This window comes from Gekko japonicus, unplaced genomic scaffold (genome assembly GCF_001447785.1).
Source record: "Gekko japonicus isolate JY-2015 unplaced genomic scaffold, Gekko_japonicus_V1.1 scaffold2683, whole genome shotgun sequence".
NCBI classification, from domain to species: Eukaryota; Metazoa; Chordata; class Lepidosauria; order Squamata; family Gekkonidae; genus Gekko; species Gekko japonicus.
Genome location: NW_015171583.1, coordinates 120473 through 138432, shown reverse-complemented (window position 1 = coordinate 138432; position 17960 = coordinate 120473). Strand labels below are relative to the sequence as shown.

Sequence of the window (17960 nt, the reverse complement as noted above, 5' to 3'; positions counted from 1 at the left end):
GGCCTGATGCGTGGGGGCCGAGACGAACTGAGAGAGTCCCAGTGCCGCCATGGACGACACCAGATCCATAGCCCGGCTGGAGGCCGCGTCCTCGGCATGGACGTTGAAATCACCCAAGACAAGTAGCCTTGGGTGCTCCAACGCCCAGCCTGATACGGCCTCCAGCAGGGATGGCAGACCATTTGCCGGTACGTTAGGTGGTCGGTACACCAACCAAATGGCCAAACTCTCCTCAGCCTCCAGCATTGCGCCGACACACTCCATACCCGCGATCTCTACCTGCGGGAGCGCCCTGAAGGAGTAAGCCTCCCGAATGAAAAGCGCCACTCCTCCCCCCTGCCCTCTGGTCCGTGATTGGTGAAGGACCGAGAACCCTGGAGGGGCAAGCTGGTTGAGCGCAACCGTCTCGCCCTCTTTCACCCAGGTCTCGGTCACGCATGCCAGGTCTGCTTGCTGTTCCTGCACGAAGTCCCGCAGGATTTCGGCTTTGTTGTTAATAGACCTGGCATTGCACAGCACCAATGACGGAGGAGGGTTCTGAATCCTGACCCCACTGCTGGCCACCCTCGGGATGAGTCGAAGGCTGGAAGGGCGCCGAGCCATACTACTTTTCTGCGCCCTTCGCACTCGACCTTGCCTCGACCCACCGCCATACCTCCCTCTCCCCAAGAGCACTGGAATTTGTTTCCCATGCATCACTGGCGGGCTCCGCGCAGCTTCAGGCCGCCAACCGATGGCCAGGTTGAAATTATTGAAATTATTTTAATTTTCCTTCTATCCATCCTGTACTTTCTTTTCTGTGTCTTCTTTGGTCCTTTGTTGAAATCTTGTGACTATTTGTGATGGTACAATCCTTACTGTTTTTCTCTCGTATCTTGGCACTTGTCCAGTAGTTCCTGTTGCTCCTTGTGATTCCTGAGTTTTTTCTTCTGCATCCTTCTGTTCCTCTTCTTGTGTTTCCAGATCATCTCCATGTATTTTTAAAAAGTCTTCTACTTTGAAGGTTGAGTTAATCCCTGTGTCTTTTGCCCTTGTAAGTAAAAAGAAGGCCTTTAGGTATTAGCCACCTGTATGTAATTCCATTCTTTTTTAATGTACTTGCAAGATCCATATAATCTTTTCTTTTCTCCCGCACTCTCTAAGGGACTTCTTTAAGTATTTTTATCTCTGTATTTGAAGAGATGTGTCATTGGCAGTTTTAAGAATCTGATCCCTCATAGTTGTCTTATAAAATCTCACATGTACCTCTCTAGGTAGTTTGTTTTTTCTTGCATAAGCTGAAGGCATTCTATAGGCCACATCAATTTCATTGTAAACTTCTTCTGGGTTTTCTGCGCCCATATATTTTGCAAGAGTGTATGCCATATGTATTTTTAGATCTTCCTCCTTCTTTTCTGGGATGTTCTAGAATCTTAATATATAGGCAGCGTTATCCATTTCCAATTTTATAAGCATGTCTTCCATGGTATCCTGTTTGGATCTCATATCCTAGATTTGAAGATCTTCTGATTTAGTTTCCAATTTAGTTGTTGTTTTCACCAGAGCAGAAATTTCTTGTTTATTCTCAGCAATCTGTTTCTTGATCTCTTCAGTTTGCGTAGTGACTTGTTGGGCCAGTGATTCTAATTTGGCTTGAATGGGATCAACCACTGTTGCCACCGCCTCCTGGATTAAACATTTGAGCTAAATTGGTGGCCACAGATTTCACTGCCCCTGGAAATGGCCCTCCAGGGCCTTTCTCGACCCACTAGACATATTTAAGAGTTCTATTAATAATAAAGACTCACCCCTCCCTTTTAAATTTCTTATTAACAACGGAGAATCACTCACCCTCCCTTCCAAAGACAGACTTCTTATTTTGTTTAAACTCCTTATCACAATAATATTATAATTTTTCTCAAGCTACATAACCAGGAATCTTATCAAATTATTTACATTACAAAAAGAACAGTTTATACTTTATGGTTACAGCATGTATAGACCCAACAATACCAAGATTCTTCAGTCACTTGGAAATGACGTTGCAAAACACTTTCTTCCTACTTCTTTCTTCTTGTGGGACTTAATTGCTTCCATTTGTAATCCACAAAGCACCAAAGCAAGCCATCATTGTAATCCAATAAGGGGTCTACATCAATCCATAATAGCTCCAAATAATCCCAATAAAAAGATATATCCACTTGTAAATCCAAAATATGGGGAAAAGGAGGTTTTTAGTTGTGTAATCCTGCCAAGTAAGTCCCAAGTAGCCAAGTTACTGAATGGAAGAAAGTATAATCCAAATACAGTACATAAATATATTCCAATAAAAAATTCTTAAAAGGCCAAAGGTAAGTCTAAAAAATAATCCATAGAAACTAAGTTGTTTTCCCAATTAAAGCAATAGGTAAACAAAAAATGGAGAAGGGTCTTTGTATCCAAAGTCTTTATCCTTGCCAAACATAAAACTCAGATTTTAAAGTCATTTATATTGTATTCCAAACTATGGTCTAACATTTAAAAAGTTCTGTTGATAGATTTATTTCCAAGCTTCAACCAAGTCTCTTAATAGCCCCAAATATGTTCCTCTAGCAGTTCAAAGTCTCGTCCAAGCCATGGAAGTAAAGGGGGGGGGGGAAGCCTGCCTCTTCTTTTTCTTTCTGTCTGGTTTTTAAAGTTTAAAGGGGCCCTTAGCCAGTAATGGTTATAAAGCTTGTGCACTTACTTTACTCACAATGTTAGAGTCCTTTTCTTTCCAAGTAGTATGAAGCATTAGGTCTCTTGTTCGGTCGGTGTTCACAGATTTGCACCAATGGCTGCCATTGTGTGCTCTCACTCAGATCCTTGGCGTCAGGGCAATCTGAACTCTACCCGCCTGCCACCACAAGCGGGAGTGTTCAGTTCAAGCCCCCTGCTTGAACCCCCCCTTCAGGAAGGCTCAGTGGGGTCCGGATGGTCCCGGACCTCCATTAAAGGATCTGCAATCTGGCTGCTACTCGGGAACAAGTCCCTGAGCCGTCCAAAGCTGCAGCACAGCAACCGGAAGCTCACACTTGATGACTTCTTTTAAAACTGCCATGCAAGCCTCCTTTTGTAAATTGCAGTTCCATTTATTGCCCATAGTTAAAATTCCATAATATTATTTATTTTGTGTGAGTGAATAGCCCATCTCATCAAAGCTGCATATTTGTGTATGTTCATTCACAGATAATTCTTGGTGATGTTTGTGGAAGTAGTACCCTTAGTACTGCTAGTCAGTCTGGCATCCCCAGGCCTCACCCCAAGATTTGAGATACTGAGGACTTGGCAACTTTATGTCCATAAGCAAAGAAGCCAGCTAGGCCTAAGCATTTCTTCTGAGGTAGAAATTTTTCCTTAAGGAATCAGGAGACCAGCCTCTCTCTCTGAGATTCCTGACAAGACTTCCCACCAATCTCTCTTGTTCATTCCCTGGACTGGGGCTCTCTTGGCTGTTGACGTAGTCCCACCTGTTAGGCAAGTAAGCTCTAGTTTGTAAGGCTGTTCCACTGGTCTAATAAGTTCTTTCAACCAGCCTATCTAAAGTTGCCAGCCTCCAGGTGGGGCCTGGGGATCTCCCGCTTTTACAACTGATTTCCTGCTGACAGAGATCAGCTTTCCCAGAGAAAATGGCTGCTTTGAAGGGTAGACTCTATGGCATTGTACCATGCTGAGGCCCCTCCCCAAACCCCACCCTTTCCTGGATTCACCTCCAAAGTCTCCAGGTATTTTCCAACCCAGAGCTGGCAACCCTAAGCCTATCTAGGCTAAGGAGTGGAACCCTAATCCGTTCCTCTTTCCATGAGGGCTCATCCTGTATGTGGTAGCAGTTGTCACATGGCTAATAACGTGTAATGGCTCATCATGAAAGTCAGACCCTTTTCTCTCTGCAGTGGGATTGAAGAGAAAATATAATCTTTCCTGTTTGTATCCCATCCTCTGTTAATGCTTGAGGTGCTTTGCAATAATTCAAACAATATTTTAAAACCATAATTAAAACAGGCAATAAATTATACAGTTGGAAAACACAATCTTCTCTGTGAATCTCTGCCTGGTAAACATTCACTTTGAGGTGGCAGCCAGTACATAGAACAGTCTGAAGTAACCTCTATGTGGTAGCTAGAATATATTGTTTGGAACCTTTCCAGTTTGGTTTTCAGCTGGGTTATAGGACTGAAATGGCCTTGGTTGCCCTGGTAGGATGACCTGCTCAGGAGATGGACAGAGGGAGTGCAACTCTGTTGAGTCTCCTGGATCTCCTGGACCTCACAGCGATTTTTGATACCATTGATCATGGTATCCTCCTGGACAGAGATTGGGAGACACCATTTTGTGGTGGTTCTGGTCCTACATGGAGGGTGGTTTTCAGAAGGTGGTGCTGGGGGACTGCTGTTCAGGCCTTTGGTCTATGGAATCCCACAAGGCTCCATTTTAATATCTACATAAAACTGCTGGGTGAGGTCATCTGGAGCTTTGAGCTGAGTTGTCTCTAATATTTGCTTCCAGCTGATCGCAGGAAGTTTGTAGAAACCCTGAACTGGTGCCTGGAGGCGGCTTTGGGAGTACATGTGGGCTAATAAATTAAAGGTTAATCCTGACAAGATAGAAGTGCTACTATTGAGCAGAAAGTCTGACCAGGATTTAAGGTTATCACCCATTCTGGGTGGAGTTGCACTCCTTTTGAAGGAACAGTTCCTTAATTGTGGGCTGCTTCTGGACCCAGTTCTCCTGCTGGATAAGCAGGTGGCAGCTCTGGTCAGGAGTGCCTCTTACCGGGTTTATTAGCCAGCTGTGGCCTTTTGTGAGCAGAAAAGATCTGGCCACCGATGGTGCATGCCCTGGTTACATCTAGATTAGATTATTGCAATGCAATCTACATGGGGCTGCATTTGAAAAGTGTTTGGAAACTTCAACAAGTGCAGAATACACCAATGCAGTGCAATATTTGGTCCATATCTCTCCAGTCCTGGTTTACCTATCCTGGCTTCCAATCTGCGTCGGGGCACAATTCAAGGTGCTGATATTGACCGTTAAAGCTCTATATTACTTGGGACCAGATTACCTGAAGGACTGCCTGCTCCATTATGAACCTAACCAATCATTGTGATAATCTTCCAAAGCCCAGTTCAGGTGCCCTGCTTTCTGAGATTAGGTGGGTGGCAACCTGGGAAAGGGGGCCTTCTCAGGCATGGCACCAAAACTCTGGAACTCCCTCTCAGGCCCAGGGAGACTCACCTGTCCCCTTCTGTTGCTGTCTTCGGCCAGCAGGTGAGGACTTTTCTTTCCTTTCATTTTCTGTTCCCTCAGTGAGCCCTCATTCCTGGCCAATGTTTTAACAGTTGCTTTTATGTTTCTATATATGTATTTTAGCTCTGGTTCTAATTGTTCTAATGATGTATCATGAGTTCGAAAGGTTTTTAAAATGTGATTTTATTATGTATGTTTTTAATTTGTTAGCCAACTTGGTGGCCCTTATGAGAGCAGAAAGGCAGGGGTATAATTTTTTAAAAAATACAGGAAATATTTTCAGACCATGATGATCTTATTCTGTTGCCCTAATTGCACTTCAGGAGCTGTGGTGGCTCAAGTGGTTAAGACGCTGAACTGCAGGCTGTGGAAGGTTGGTAGTTCAGCAGTTCGAGACCCATGCGTGCCGCATGACGGAGTGAGCTCCCGTCTCTAGTTCCAGCTCCTGCCAACCTAGCAGTTCGAAAGCAAGAAATTGCAAGTAGATAAATAGGTACCACTTCGGTGGGAAGATAACAGCGTTCCGTGCGCCTTGGTGTTTAGTCATGCCGGCCACATGACCACGGAAACATCTTCGGACAGCACTGGCTCTTCGGCTTTGAAACGGAGATGAGCACTGCAACCCTGGAGTCGGATTCGACTGGCTTTCGAGCAAGGGAACCTTTACCTTTACCTTTAATTGCACTTCTTCCCTTATCATTTGCTCTTTGCTTTCCTTGCTCACTTTCACCTTGCCTACTGCCAAATATTTCAGATTCTTTGGGATTCAGATTCTTGCAAGCAAAATGCACTAAGCAAAGACGTAAACTGATGTATAACTTTGAGTTTGCAATCTTGACTACTTGACTACTTTGGCATAGAATCTATATTGAGGAAGGCATGAATGCAGCTTTGGAAAATACTGAAATCTCTAGTGATCAAATTCTGTTCTTGTTTCCCTCCAGCTCTCTGGCACCATCCCAGTTGTCTCCCCATGTCTGCATCCACCACGCCCCAACCTGTGCTGGGCTTCTGGGAACGACCACGAAAAGGCACAGGATGCACCAGCCAGGAGCATTCTACCACAGGGCAGGAAGTGCATGTCATAAGCCTGCGTGGGGGAGTGCCACTAAATGCCCAGGTAGTGGGGTTGCTTTTAGATGTCCATAGTTCCTGTGTACTGTACTGTACCTCCAGTGCTGTATAGTACCTCCAGTGCTTGGCTACATGAAACAGCTGTTTGCTAGAGCTCTGCAGGAGGCCCAGGTTATCTCATGGTGCACCAAGCAAACACCATCTTCGTTTGAGGTTAGACATCTGAGACATTACAGGTAGGCTTTCCTGTGCCAGGACTGCAGTAACACTGGCCTGGGAGAAATCTCCCTCTCTAAATCATGGAAGTTTATATTAGCCAAATTAAGACGAGCATCCTGGATGCACCTCGATATTACCCAAAGCTCTCTGTTCCCAAGAAGCATTAGGATTGCCAGGTCTCTTGCGGGGGCGGGGGGCCCCCTCCAGTCTTCTTCCTTGAGTCTTCTGGCATTCATGCCACATTGACATCACCCAGAAGTGAAGTCATTGTGCAGGGCATGTCGTGTGGGGGATGTGCTAGCATTTGCTAGCATTTTCCCCAGAATGCTAGAGCCTCCCCCGCATGATGTGCCCTGAATTAAGATGTCACCTCCAGGTGATGTTATCGTGCTGGGCATGTCAGGCACGAACAGGAAGATTGCCAGGTCTCTTGTGAGGGCGGGGGTCCCTCCAGTCTTCTTCCTTGAGTCTTCTGGCATTCATGCCACAATGACATCACTCAGAAGTGACGTCATTGTGCAGGGCTTGTCGTGTGGGGGATGTGCTAGCATTTGCTAGCATTTCCCCCAGAATGCTAGAGCATCCCCCGCATGATGTGCCCTGAATTATGATGTCACCTCCAGGTGATGTTATCGTGCTGGGCATGTCAGGCACGGACAGGGCTGCTCAGGCTTCCCCCGCCAGCCAGCTGAGCAATGGTGGATTGGGCCCCTGAAAGTGGGGAAAACCCCGTCCCCATTGGGGGAATGGCAACCCTAGGAAGCATTGTTTACTAGCTTAGTGCCCAAGGTAGCTATATTTTTCCTCCTTTTCCTGGTGTTTGTCTCTAATCCTCTTCCATAGAGGAAGGGGTACCACTTTAGCCAGGACCCTCTGCTTGAGTCTATGGATGATTTTCAGTTGGTGGGGCCTGGTGAAGTGGACAAGGTGCTTTGAAATGTGCAGCCTTCCATGTCCAATATTGCCCCTTATGGCTAATCTTATAATGCCAGACTGTGTCGGTTGACAGGATCCAAGAGGTAATAAATGCCTCTCTGCTGTAGGAAGTTATTCTAATCAATGTTCCCTCTAAGCTCCACAGTGCTGTGAGCAAAAATTCTACCTTGTGAGCAAAAAAAGCTAGTAGCGTTAAAGTTGTGAGCGAGTCTACATTTGACTATCACATAAATTAATGTTTAAATTATTTCCATAACCTTGTAAAAGTTTCAGAATGAATTCTTATAAACTATATTTAAACTATACTTATTTAAACATTTAAACATTATAAGAGAAAACAGAATCAAGTCAAATTTCATTACAGGAAATGTTGTCCTCTATGGGAGTAGACCTGGCCTCCAGAGAACAGGTCTACCCTCCCCATGCCACTATATCTGTAGACCTGGCCTTGGACCATCATCCTGTGCTGAGCCTTGGAAAACATACCAGCAGTTTGGGGGGGGGGGACTCTTGCAGTCTACTTTGGTTTTTTAAGTGTAATATGACAAATTATAGTTCAAGTATAACGGAGGTGGAACAATCACTGTCAGAACCCTGCCTAACCTAACAGTAAGTTGTTTAAGTGTTATCAGTCTGCCGTAATTACTTATTTATTAAAATATTTGTGTCCTACTTTTCCCTGTGAGTCAAGGCAGCTTACAAATCATACTGAAAAGCATTATAGGGGTGTGCAGAAAAATCATTTTTTCCAACTCCATTACAGTCTATAGGAACCATTATAGTCAAAAGGCCCCATAGGCTATAATGGGGAATCAATCCAGGGACATCTGGGGCTCTGGGGGGGGGCTGTTTTTTGAGGTAGAGGCCCCGAATTTGCAGCATAGCTGCTGGTGCCACTCCTACCCCCCCCCCCAAGTTTCCAAAAGATTGGACAAGGGGGTCCAATTTTATGGGCCCCGGAAGGAGGTACCCCCATCCTCTGTCGTTTCCAATGAAGGGGAAAAATGCCTTCTCGGTTTACTTGTGAGCTGCCAACTAAAATTTTGTGCACCAGCACCCCAGTACAGCTTAGAGGAAACTCTGTTCTAACTGCTTTGAAAGAGGCAGTTGTGAGACTGTCTCCTGAAGAAGGGATCCCTGAACCCAAATGGCTTAAACAATTTCTGTCCAGTGGCTAATATTCCATTCTTGGGCAAGGTGCTTGAGTGGGTGGTGGCTATACAACTTCAGGCACTCTTGGAGAAAAAGGATTATCTAGACCCATTTCGATCTGGATTCAGGCCTGGTTTTGGGACAAAAATGGCCTTGGTTGCTCTGACTAAAGCCATTTGCCGGGAGAGTGGTGGAGCAGTGCATCCCTGTTGATTCTTCTGGACCTCTCAGCAGATTTCAGTACCATCAACTATGGTATCCTTCTGGAGAGGCTGGCTAGGCTGGGAGCAGGGTACGGTGGACCACATGATTCCAGAAGGTAGTGCTGGGGGTTCCATCTTATACCCCAGGTTCCATCTTATACCCCATGCTATTTAACATCTACATGAAACCCCTAAGAAAGGTAATCCAGGGATTTTGAGCGAAGTGCCACCAATATGTGGATGGCACCCAGCTCTATTTCTCCTTAACAGCTAAGCCAGGTGGATCTGTGGAAGTCCTGAACAGGTTCCTGAAGAGGGTAATGGGATGGATGTGGGCCAGTCAACTCAAGCTCAATCCAGACATGACAGAGGTACTGTTAGTCAATGGAGAAGCTGCTTGGTGACTGCAGAGCAAGCCTGTCTTGGAGGGGGCTGTGCTCCCTCTAAAAGAGCAAGTTTGTAGTTTGGGGATGCTACTAGATCCTGGCCTACAGTTGGAGGCCCAGTTTTCTTCCATGGCACCCTGGGTTTATCATCAGCTTCATCTGGTTCACCAGCTATGGCCAGGCCTACAGTTGGAGGCCCAGTTTTCTTCCGTGGCACCCTGGGTTTCTCATCAGCTCCATCTGGTTCACCAGCTATGGCCACTGATTAAAAAGTGTGATCTGGCCACAGTGATCTATGATCTGATCACTTCCAAGTTAGATTACTGAAATGTGGTCTACATAGGGCAGCCTTTGAAAATGTTTTGGAAACTTCAGTTGGTCCAAAATACAGTGGACTGGTTATCTACCCTGGTTATCCATCTGTTATCCATCTAACAAAGTGCTTATTTTTAAGGCTTCAAATGATGCTAGGTACCTGAAGAACTGTCTCCCCCCACACTATCTGGCTTGCCAGTTAAGAGCAACCTCTCGAGGCTTGCTCTCTGTGCCCCTGCCTTCAGAAGTGAGGTGGGCAGTATCAAGGCTAACCCTGCATTGGTGCACTAACATAACCAAGCTTAACTTAGGTTTGGTTCAGGTCACTCCCCAGTAACACACACCATGAAGCAAAAAAAGGCTTTCTTGAAGAAATTCAAGAAAAGATTTTAAAAACAATATGTATGGTTCAGTGGCAGTCAAGATGCCCAGAAAAATAACAAAGCTAGACTTGCTAACTACTTACTCAGTTTTTACAGCAGTGATGTTATCCATTTTTTAATGGTCTCCTGTTTTATGGATGGTTATTATGCTGCTTATGTCTAATGGCTTTTTGAATATACTGTGGTTTTAAATGTAAGCTGCCTTGAGTAAGGCTCTGAAGAGGCAGCATAGAGATATTCTAAATAAATAATACAGGTAATAAAATATTTCAGGTAACTCTGGTTCTGGGCTCAGATCCCACCCACAGAGCCCCCATATTTGTGCTGCACTCCCAGGAGCCTCTGCACTGGATGCTGCCCTCTCCACCTGGGAAGAACTGGACCTTCCAGGTGAGGAAAGGAAAGAAGTCAGAAGAACTTGCAGAGGGTGTGTGTGTGGGGGGTCAGGTACCTCTAAACCTAAGGGGGACAGTTCAGGTCCCTGCCTATCCCAACAAAGAGGATGACAATAGAGCAATGCGGTAACAAACCAACTGATTCCGTAACAATACTCACAAAGCAATTTGCAGTTTAACGGTGCTTTCCCTCAGGACCACTTTGTGTAGTAAGAAAGGGGAGGAGAGTGAGCTGAGAGAACTTGAGAGTCCATGGTGAGGTGGCTCTTGAACCCAGATCTTCCAGCAGTGCTATTTTTTCCTGTTGCCCGGTCTGGGAGATCAGAAAAGGATCAGCTCTTCCAGCCAGTGTCTTTATATTCCTCCTGCCTACAGGTTTCCCTGGGTTCCAGCGTTTCAGCTCTAGGGCTAGTGGCTTCTGCTGAGATCAACTTCCCAGAGACAACCAGGAGTTTGCTACAGTGGGCACGCAGGGAGCATGGCGGAGTCACCTCGCTGGCTGAGTACCATGGAGTCAACACGATCTACACACGTCTCGGGGCTGGTATGGGCAATAAGGGCAGATGTATGCTCAGAGAGAAAGAGTGGCTATGGAGTGGGGTGGCATGGTGCTGGCTCTGCAGGAGGAAGGGGCTCTGGTTTGCGGGGAGAGGAACAGTGTCTCCAAGGTAATGGTTGATGTATAGTATTTTGTGGTTTCTAGCAGTAATTGAGGGGAAACTAGCAAAGGGAAGGCTTTTACAGTGAACTATAGGGATGGGCATGAACCTGAAAACAGTGGTTTGGTTTGGGGGTCAGGGCGGCCCATGGACCAACCCCGGAACCGAACTGAGCCAAAAGATGCAGCAAGATGCGGACAGGAGAAAGGTGGCGAAGAATGCCCGGGGGGGGGGCTCCCTTCCACCTTTCTCCCTGCTGTGGCTTGCTGGGGACAGGAGGGGGGGGATCACCTGGGAAAGGACTTCCTTTCTCCCTTTCTCTTTGCCACAGCTTACCATGGCTGAGAGAAAGGGGACAGGGGTCACCCAGGAAGGGTTAAATGGCTGGCAGCCATTTAACCATTCAGTTTTGCTCCCTGCTGCTTTGAAGGGGGGGAAGCAAAACCAGTCAGCCATTTAATCCTAACTGCTGACCAGTGGACTCCGTGCCACTCAGCTGTTAGGTTTAAATGGCTGGCCCCAAACAGCCCAACCAAACTGGCCAAAAGTTTGGTAAATGTTTGGGGGAAGGCACCTTCTCCAAACACTGGTTCCCGAGCTCCAAACAGGCCTAAGTTCTGCCCGAATTTTGGTTCGTGATCTGATTCATGCCTATCCCTAGTGAGCTAGGCCTAGGCTCACTCAAAGTCAGCAAAAGAATCTTTGCCAGGTCAATTGGCAAGCAATACTTTGCTATCCTGGGCCGTCCCCCACCCCCCCAGTTTGGGAATGAGCAGATCAGATTCATCTCAGCATTTGTTTCCGGGCTGCTCAGCTCTGGTCGCTGCATACATTTCTCATACCATCATTTCACTTTCTCTCCCAGATGGGACTGCACCAGCAACCTGCAAGCTGCGTAGGAATTTCCTAAGGTCTTCACATTTTGCATCTGAGCGCCGACTTCAGCCTCTGAGAATTTGCCTGAATTCTGACCCACCTCAAGACCTTGAAGTTCACATTATCTTCTCCAAGGGAATGGCTTCAAGGTGTGCCAGTGCATTGCAGTAACTTGAGCTTGTGAGAATGTGGTTGGATGAATCCAGTATTCGTATGGAGAGAAACTGTTTTTGCATGGAGGAAGTTTTATGAAAGGTTTGAAGTGGACCTTGCAGTATTGAATGGGAACAGAAGGCTAGGGTCAGGGGTGGTCTTACCTATGGAGTAGCCTGGGCAATTGCCGTGGGGCCCAATGGCTAGTGGGAGAGGTGATAGAAAATGGTGTTGGAAAATAGAGTAAACCAAAATGCACACTGTGTGCCCTGACCTGTATAGCCCAGGCAAGCCTGATCTCCTCAGATCTTGGAAGCTAAGCGGGGCTGACCCTGGCTAGTATTTGGAGTACCGGAGTCACAATGCAGAGGCAGGAGATGGCAAGAGCCACCTCTCAACATCCCTTTCCCTTCAAGCCCCACTAGGGGTCTCCAGACGTCTGCTTGACTTGATGGCACACACCCCCTCCGCAAACTGTGGTGTAATTTTGAAGGGGCACGGGTGAAAACTGGGCACGTTATTCATGTTCAGAGGGGGTTGTGTGGGCATAGAGGGGCGTGGGGGCCCAATCCTTGACTTTGCATGGATCCCCAGACTCTCTATGACCACTGCTGACTGGGATACTAATAATGGGGTTTAAAATGGGCCAATGTCAGAATTTGGGGGTTGGAGAGAGGCAAGCAAGAACTCAGTACTGTCTTAGGCAAGATTGTGAGTGAGAACTGAAACAGAGCCACTGATGCTTAGGGCATACCAGGTCTTAGCTGTTGAGTAGGGGATCCCTGTGTGTTTGGATTGAGGAGCAATGCTTGGGATGGATGGTCACCTTTGCTTCTGTGTGTTTTTAGTCCTGTGATCTGATAGGTTGATGTTGTGTGAGTGACAATATGTTTTCTCCTAGGGGACTGGCCCATTTGACTGTGGAGCTTCATGCCCTTAAGAAGTCCCCACGTCGAGGTTTGCTCTTGATCCTGAAAAGTGAAGGAACTGCCCAATGGATGGTTCATGCTCACCATCTCACTGGCCAACTGCATGTACTGGTATGGACCAGATCTCTTGCGGCGATAGATCTGAACACCTGAGGCCAGAGTTGGACTGGACATTTAACTTAAGAGAAAGTTCCTGGTGGGTCCCTTCCCTGGAGGGCCAGTAGTTCTGCCAGTGCTATAGGGGCCCCTCAGCTCAGACCTAGCCAGCAGTGCCAAAGCTGAGTGCGGGTTCACCCACTGACACTGGCAATACAGAAGGAAGCAACAGGTGTGCCGATGCCCACTGCTGATGCTGCTGGCCCGGTATGAGTGTCCCCTAGGGCACTGGGTTTTAACCACCCCAGGGGCAACTCATCTTGGCTTCCTCCTGGACCATTTTAATATCTCTTTCTGCCCTGCTCTAGGCCAGCTCATACTGGGTTCCCACCCAAGAGTGGCTGGTATCTGGAAGGGGCACACACAAGCATGCAGCCTCCCTTAACCCTCTTCTGTAATGTGTTCCAATAGCTCCCTTGGTACCAGCTGGTACTGCCTTGGCCTAGTTTGTAGCTGTGACTCCTGTCTTGCTTTCCTCTTTTTCTAAAGTGAACAAAGGAGGCCCTGGTTATTTGTTCTTTTCTGTTCACCCCACAAGGTCATTAATTCTTCTTTCTTCCAAGAATGGTGTTGTATTTATAGAAGCCTGTTTGGGTGGTACTATACCGTTTCTGCTTAAAGTGTCTGACCTTTCCTCATTTTGTGAATATAAGAATATAAAAGCAACCCTGCTGGATCAGATCAGTGGTCCATCTAGTCCAGCATCCTGTCTCACACAGTGGTGAATCAGTTGCCTTGGAGGGCCAACAAACAGAGCATAGAGGCCAAGGCCCTCCCCTGCTGTTGCCCCCAGCACTGGGTTTCAGAATTGTTACTCCCTCTGAATATGGAGGTTCCTTTTGCTCGCCATGTACATGTCATCTGAGCATGGGTTTTCTTTCCAGGCTTCACACAAAGTGGTAGTGAGCAGCATGGAAATGGACCTGTCCCTGACCGTGACCCAGCGTACATCCTCTGGGCTGGCTCGTATCAGAGATCCTTTGCAGTGGGTTGCAAGGCAGAAGCTACCTGTGTTCACATCCTACACTGAGGCTGAGCATGTGAACAGATTTCTTCTGATTGTTGGGATGAATGGTAGGCAATGTACAAAGTTTTTGAGTGGGCGCGTGTGGGGGAAAAGTCTTCACCAGAGAATGTAGGCAGTTCAAAGTGGCTACTAGTGATTGGCAGCATTGTTGAGTTGTCCTGGGAATGTATACCTCGCCTTCTGCATCACCAATTCTGTTTCAAGCCATTCAGACAGAGTTGTAATCCAAATGTTTAGAACAAAACGTGAACTTTCAAGGGGGCCAAAAGGGTCTCTGAAATCCCCTTCCCCTATTCTTTTTGTGTGTCTATTACCCTGTCTCCTATTGCCTTGGCTCTATTTTCTTTTCCAATCAGGGATCACATCATGATGCCATGGTGACATCACTGAGGCCAAATGAAGCCGCGTTGCCTTCTGAATGGGTGTCTGAGGGAGAAAGGACATGTCTGTGCATTGTTCAGACCATCAAGATGACACTTTGTGTGTGCCTACACTGTAGTGATTTAACTGCTTGCCCTTGCAGTGAGCACAGCAGAGGATGCGTCCCCACAATGGCAAGACTGACCAGTCAGTGCTTCCTGTCTTGCTGTGCTGTGAGGTTGGGGGATAAAACCACTACACTGCATCAAGATAGTGTTCCTTGTCCCACTTGCTGGGGCAATATAGAGTGCATTCCTTTCCCACTAAGACACACACCTTCCGCACATGGAAAGGAAAGTTTTGTCAGTTTCTGCCTCTCTTCAAAATAGCTTGCGCTTGCTCTGGGTGGGGTGTGCATGGAAGCTTTTGTGAAACATGCCTTTCCATTTTGCTGCTCCCCTAGCTTAGTCTGTGGAAACTGTTCCATTTCTCCTGATTCTGCTCTGAATGATGAACTCACATAAAAAGGGAAGATCTTGTCTAGAGGCAATGTAGGCGATAGGGAGGAGGTGAACCCTGACGGGTGAGTTTACTAGTGTGCCAGCACTCCAAATAGCTGCGTTATCTGTCATTTGGGGGATAGATGGGAAAGGTAATCTTCCAACTGACATGCATTGCCTTCGACCATCCATTCCTTCTTTGCAGGTGCCACAACAGACCCTGAACCATTTGGGCCCATGTTTCTGCCTCCCACCACGTCTTCTGAGACTCAACAGCATTTACCAGAGGCCGTAACGGTGGGCTGGGCGAGGAGGCAGGAGTTCTTGACAGGGGACAGCACTTCACTCCTTCTGCTGCCCACGGCCAAAACAGGTGCTAAAGGAGCTGAGGCAGTACTGTGTCCGAGGGAACAGCAGCACAGTCGTGAGAACAAGGATATCCAGAGTGTAAGTAACCAAATTGAGCATCTCTGGATTGGAGGCAAAGAGGCCATTTTTGAGGAGGTGGGGATGGGAGGTGGCAGGCATTCTCTGGTGTGCCGTCCTTCTGAAAGAGGTTCTTGTGGCAGTCTGAAGGTGCTTTGTATACCTCCAAGCCATGGATCCCTGCAGTCCACTACTGCCTACTCTGACTGGCAGTGGCTCTCCAATAGATTTGGAAAGGTTTTTCCTGAGTTGTTCTTTTTTTACTGGGGATGCCATTAGTATTGAACCAGGGGTCGCCTCCATGCTGGAATTCTGCAAATAAGATTCTTGTCTTCTAATTCCTGCACAAACACTTGCCCTTCTGGAGCTAAATTTGTGAAAATGCAGCACAGAAGAAATTTGGACTGCAGATGAGCCAATTGCTGTTACCTTTCTTGGTTCTCAGCACTGGGAAGTTCTGCTCAGCAGCTTGTCTCTGATCAAGATGCCCCAAAACTTTATTCCTAAAGGTCCTCCAAAGACCTTACACATCAATCTGTCACAGTACAGGCCTTGCCTCTCCCCTGCAGGTTTCCTGTGTCTCACCTTCCTCAACTCAGGCCTCTCCCCCAGAAGCTACAATGGCCTTCCAGGACCTTCCCTTTCATCTTGGTAATGTCCTGCTCAGCCTTGAGGTCTACAACTCTGAGGCCTTTGCCAAGCAGCCAGGACCCTGTGTCGTCTCTGCTAACAGCCGAGTCTTTGTGGAGGTGAAGCTGACGTTCAATATGCGGGAATTGTCTTTTGATGCAGAAATTAGGCTCTCAAAATGAGCTTAGAGGAAGGAGTGTGGGGCCTTGAATTGTGGCATTTGTGGCCTGTGTTGGCTATCACATTGTTCTGTCAGTACAGTTTGGTGCCACAATAAATATGCACTTGTTGTCAAGGAACAGAACAATAGGAGCAGTTTTAAATAGTTGGTTTAACAAGTGTTGGCATGGGTGGGATGATCAGCATTTCAGCATTAGGCCTCCTATATATTTCATGGTCTTGTAGGTAAGGGAATTCGGGGAGATGTACTTAGTGAGATGACAAGATGTGATCCATGGTGTTCACGCCTCATTCAATTGTATAGAAGTTACACAAAAACACATGCATGTTCCAGTGGAAAAGCCATTTTCACACAGGATACCCCAAAGCATGGGGTAAGGGGTCCAAGAAACCGATGTGGATGAATTGAGAGCTTCAGAATAAGCTAAGGGAGAAAAGGGAAATGGAGAGAAATGGAGGGAAGGTCTGACCTCTAAAGAGGAGTATATGAGAGTTACTAGGTACTGCAGATCAGCCATCAGAGAAACCAAAGCTCGGTATGAGTTGGGTCTGGCCAGAGGGACTCACTACAATAAGAAAAACTTCTACAGATATGTGAGAAGCAAACACAAGGTAAAAGGGGCAATTGGACCACTTTGGGGAGTAGAAGGAAAAGCTCTGGTGGAGGACAGAGGAAAAAGCAGACAGGGTTAATGACTTTTTTGCCTCTGTATTCTCCCGGAAGAACTTGAGCCCATCTAGAGATGGTATAGGGCATAATAGGACACCTGAGTGTCCAGTTGACATTGACAGGGAGGTTGTGGAGAGGCACCTGGCTGCACTGGATGAATACAAATCCCCTGGGCCAGATGGTGTGCACCCAAGAGTGTTCAAAGAACTTTCTAAGGAACTTGCAGACCCTCTGTCCATCATCTTCAAGGCCTCCTGGAGGACTGGGGATGTGCCACAAGACTGGAGGAGAGTGAATGTTATCCCAATCTTTAAGAAAGGGAAGAAGGATGACCCGGGAAACTACAGGCCGTTCAGTCTGACTTTTGTTGCTGGGAAGATATTAGAGCAGATTTTAAAGGGGTTGATCTGGAAGCATCTGAAGGACTACTTAGTGATCCGGGGAAGTCAGACCAACCTGGTTTCCTTCTCCGATCGTGTGACGAGCTTACTGGATTGTGGGAACTCTGTTGATGTAATTTACCTGGATTTCAGTAAAGCTTTTGATAAGGTTCCCCATGACATTCTGATGGGCAAACTGGAAGACTGTGGACTGGACTATAGGACAGTTTGGTGGATAGGGAACTGGTTAGAGGACCGCACCCAAAGAGTGGTGGTCAATGGCGCTTTATCAGATTGGAGGGAGGTGTCCAGTGGGGTGCCACAGGGCTCGGTTTTGGGCCCGGTATTTTCCATATTTTAATCAGTGATCTGGATGAAGGGGTAGAAGGGCTACTCATTAAATTTGCTGATGACACCGAATTGGGAGGAGTAGCAAACACCCAAGAAGACAGAATTAAAATTCAACAACACCTGAATACTCTGGAGGAGTGGGCAGTAGCAAACAGAATGCAGACAGAAAAGATAAATGCACAGTATTACACCTGGACCACAAAAATCTCAAGCACAAATACTGGGTGGTATAAAAGGCAAATTCAGTCTTGGGTTGTATTAAAAGGGCCATAGCATCGAAATCGCAGTAAGTCGTAGTCCCTCTGTATACTGCCTTGGTCAGGCCGCATCTGGAGCACTGTGTGCAGTTCTGGAGG

The 17960-nt window shown here is 46.9% G+C and overlaps 1 protein-coding gene across 1 annotated transcript in view; it reads left to right on the top strand.

Annotated features, from left to right (window-relative positions):
- Nucleotides 1-17960, top strand: part of LOC107117670 (transforming growth factor beta receptor type 3-like) — a 42859-nt gene that overhangs the window by 16893 nt on the left and 8006 nt on the right. Inside the window, exons 3-10 of the mRNA XM_015419829.1 lie at nucleotides 6189-6364; nucleotides 10186-10302; nucleotides 10683-10851; nucleotides 11832-11991; nucleotides 12897-13035; nucleotides 13965-14154; nucleotides 15173-15414; nucleotides 15963-16142. Coding sequence (XP_015275315.1) covers nucleotides 6189-6364; nucleotides 10186-10302; nucleotides 10683-10851; nucleotides 11832-11991; nucleotides 12897-13035; nucleotides 13965-14154; nucleotides 15173-15414; nucleotides 15963-16142 — 1373 coding nt within the window. The remainder of the gene's footprint in view (nucleotides 1-6188; nucleotides 6365-10185; nucleotides 10303-10682; nucleotides 10852-11831; nucleotides 11992-12896; nucleotides 13036-13964; nucleotides 14155-15172; nucleotides 15415-15962; nucleotides 16143-17960) is intronic.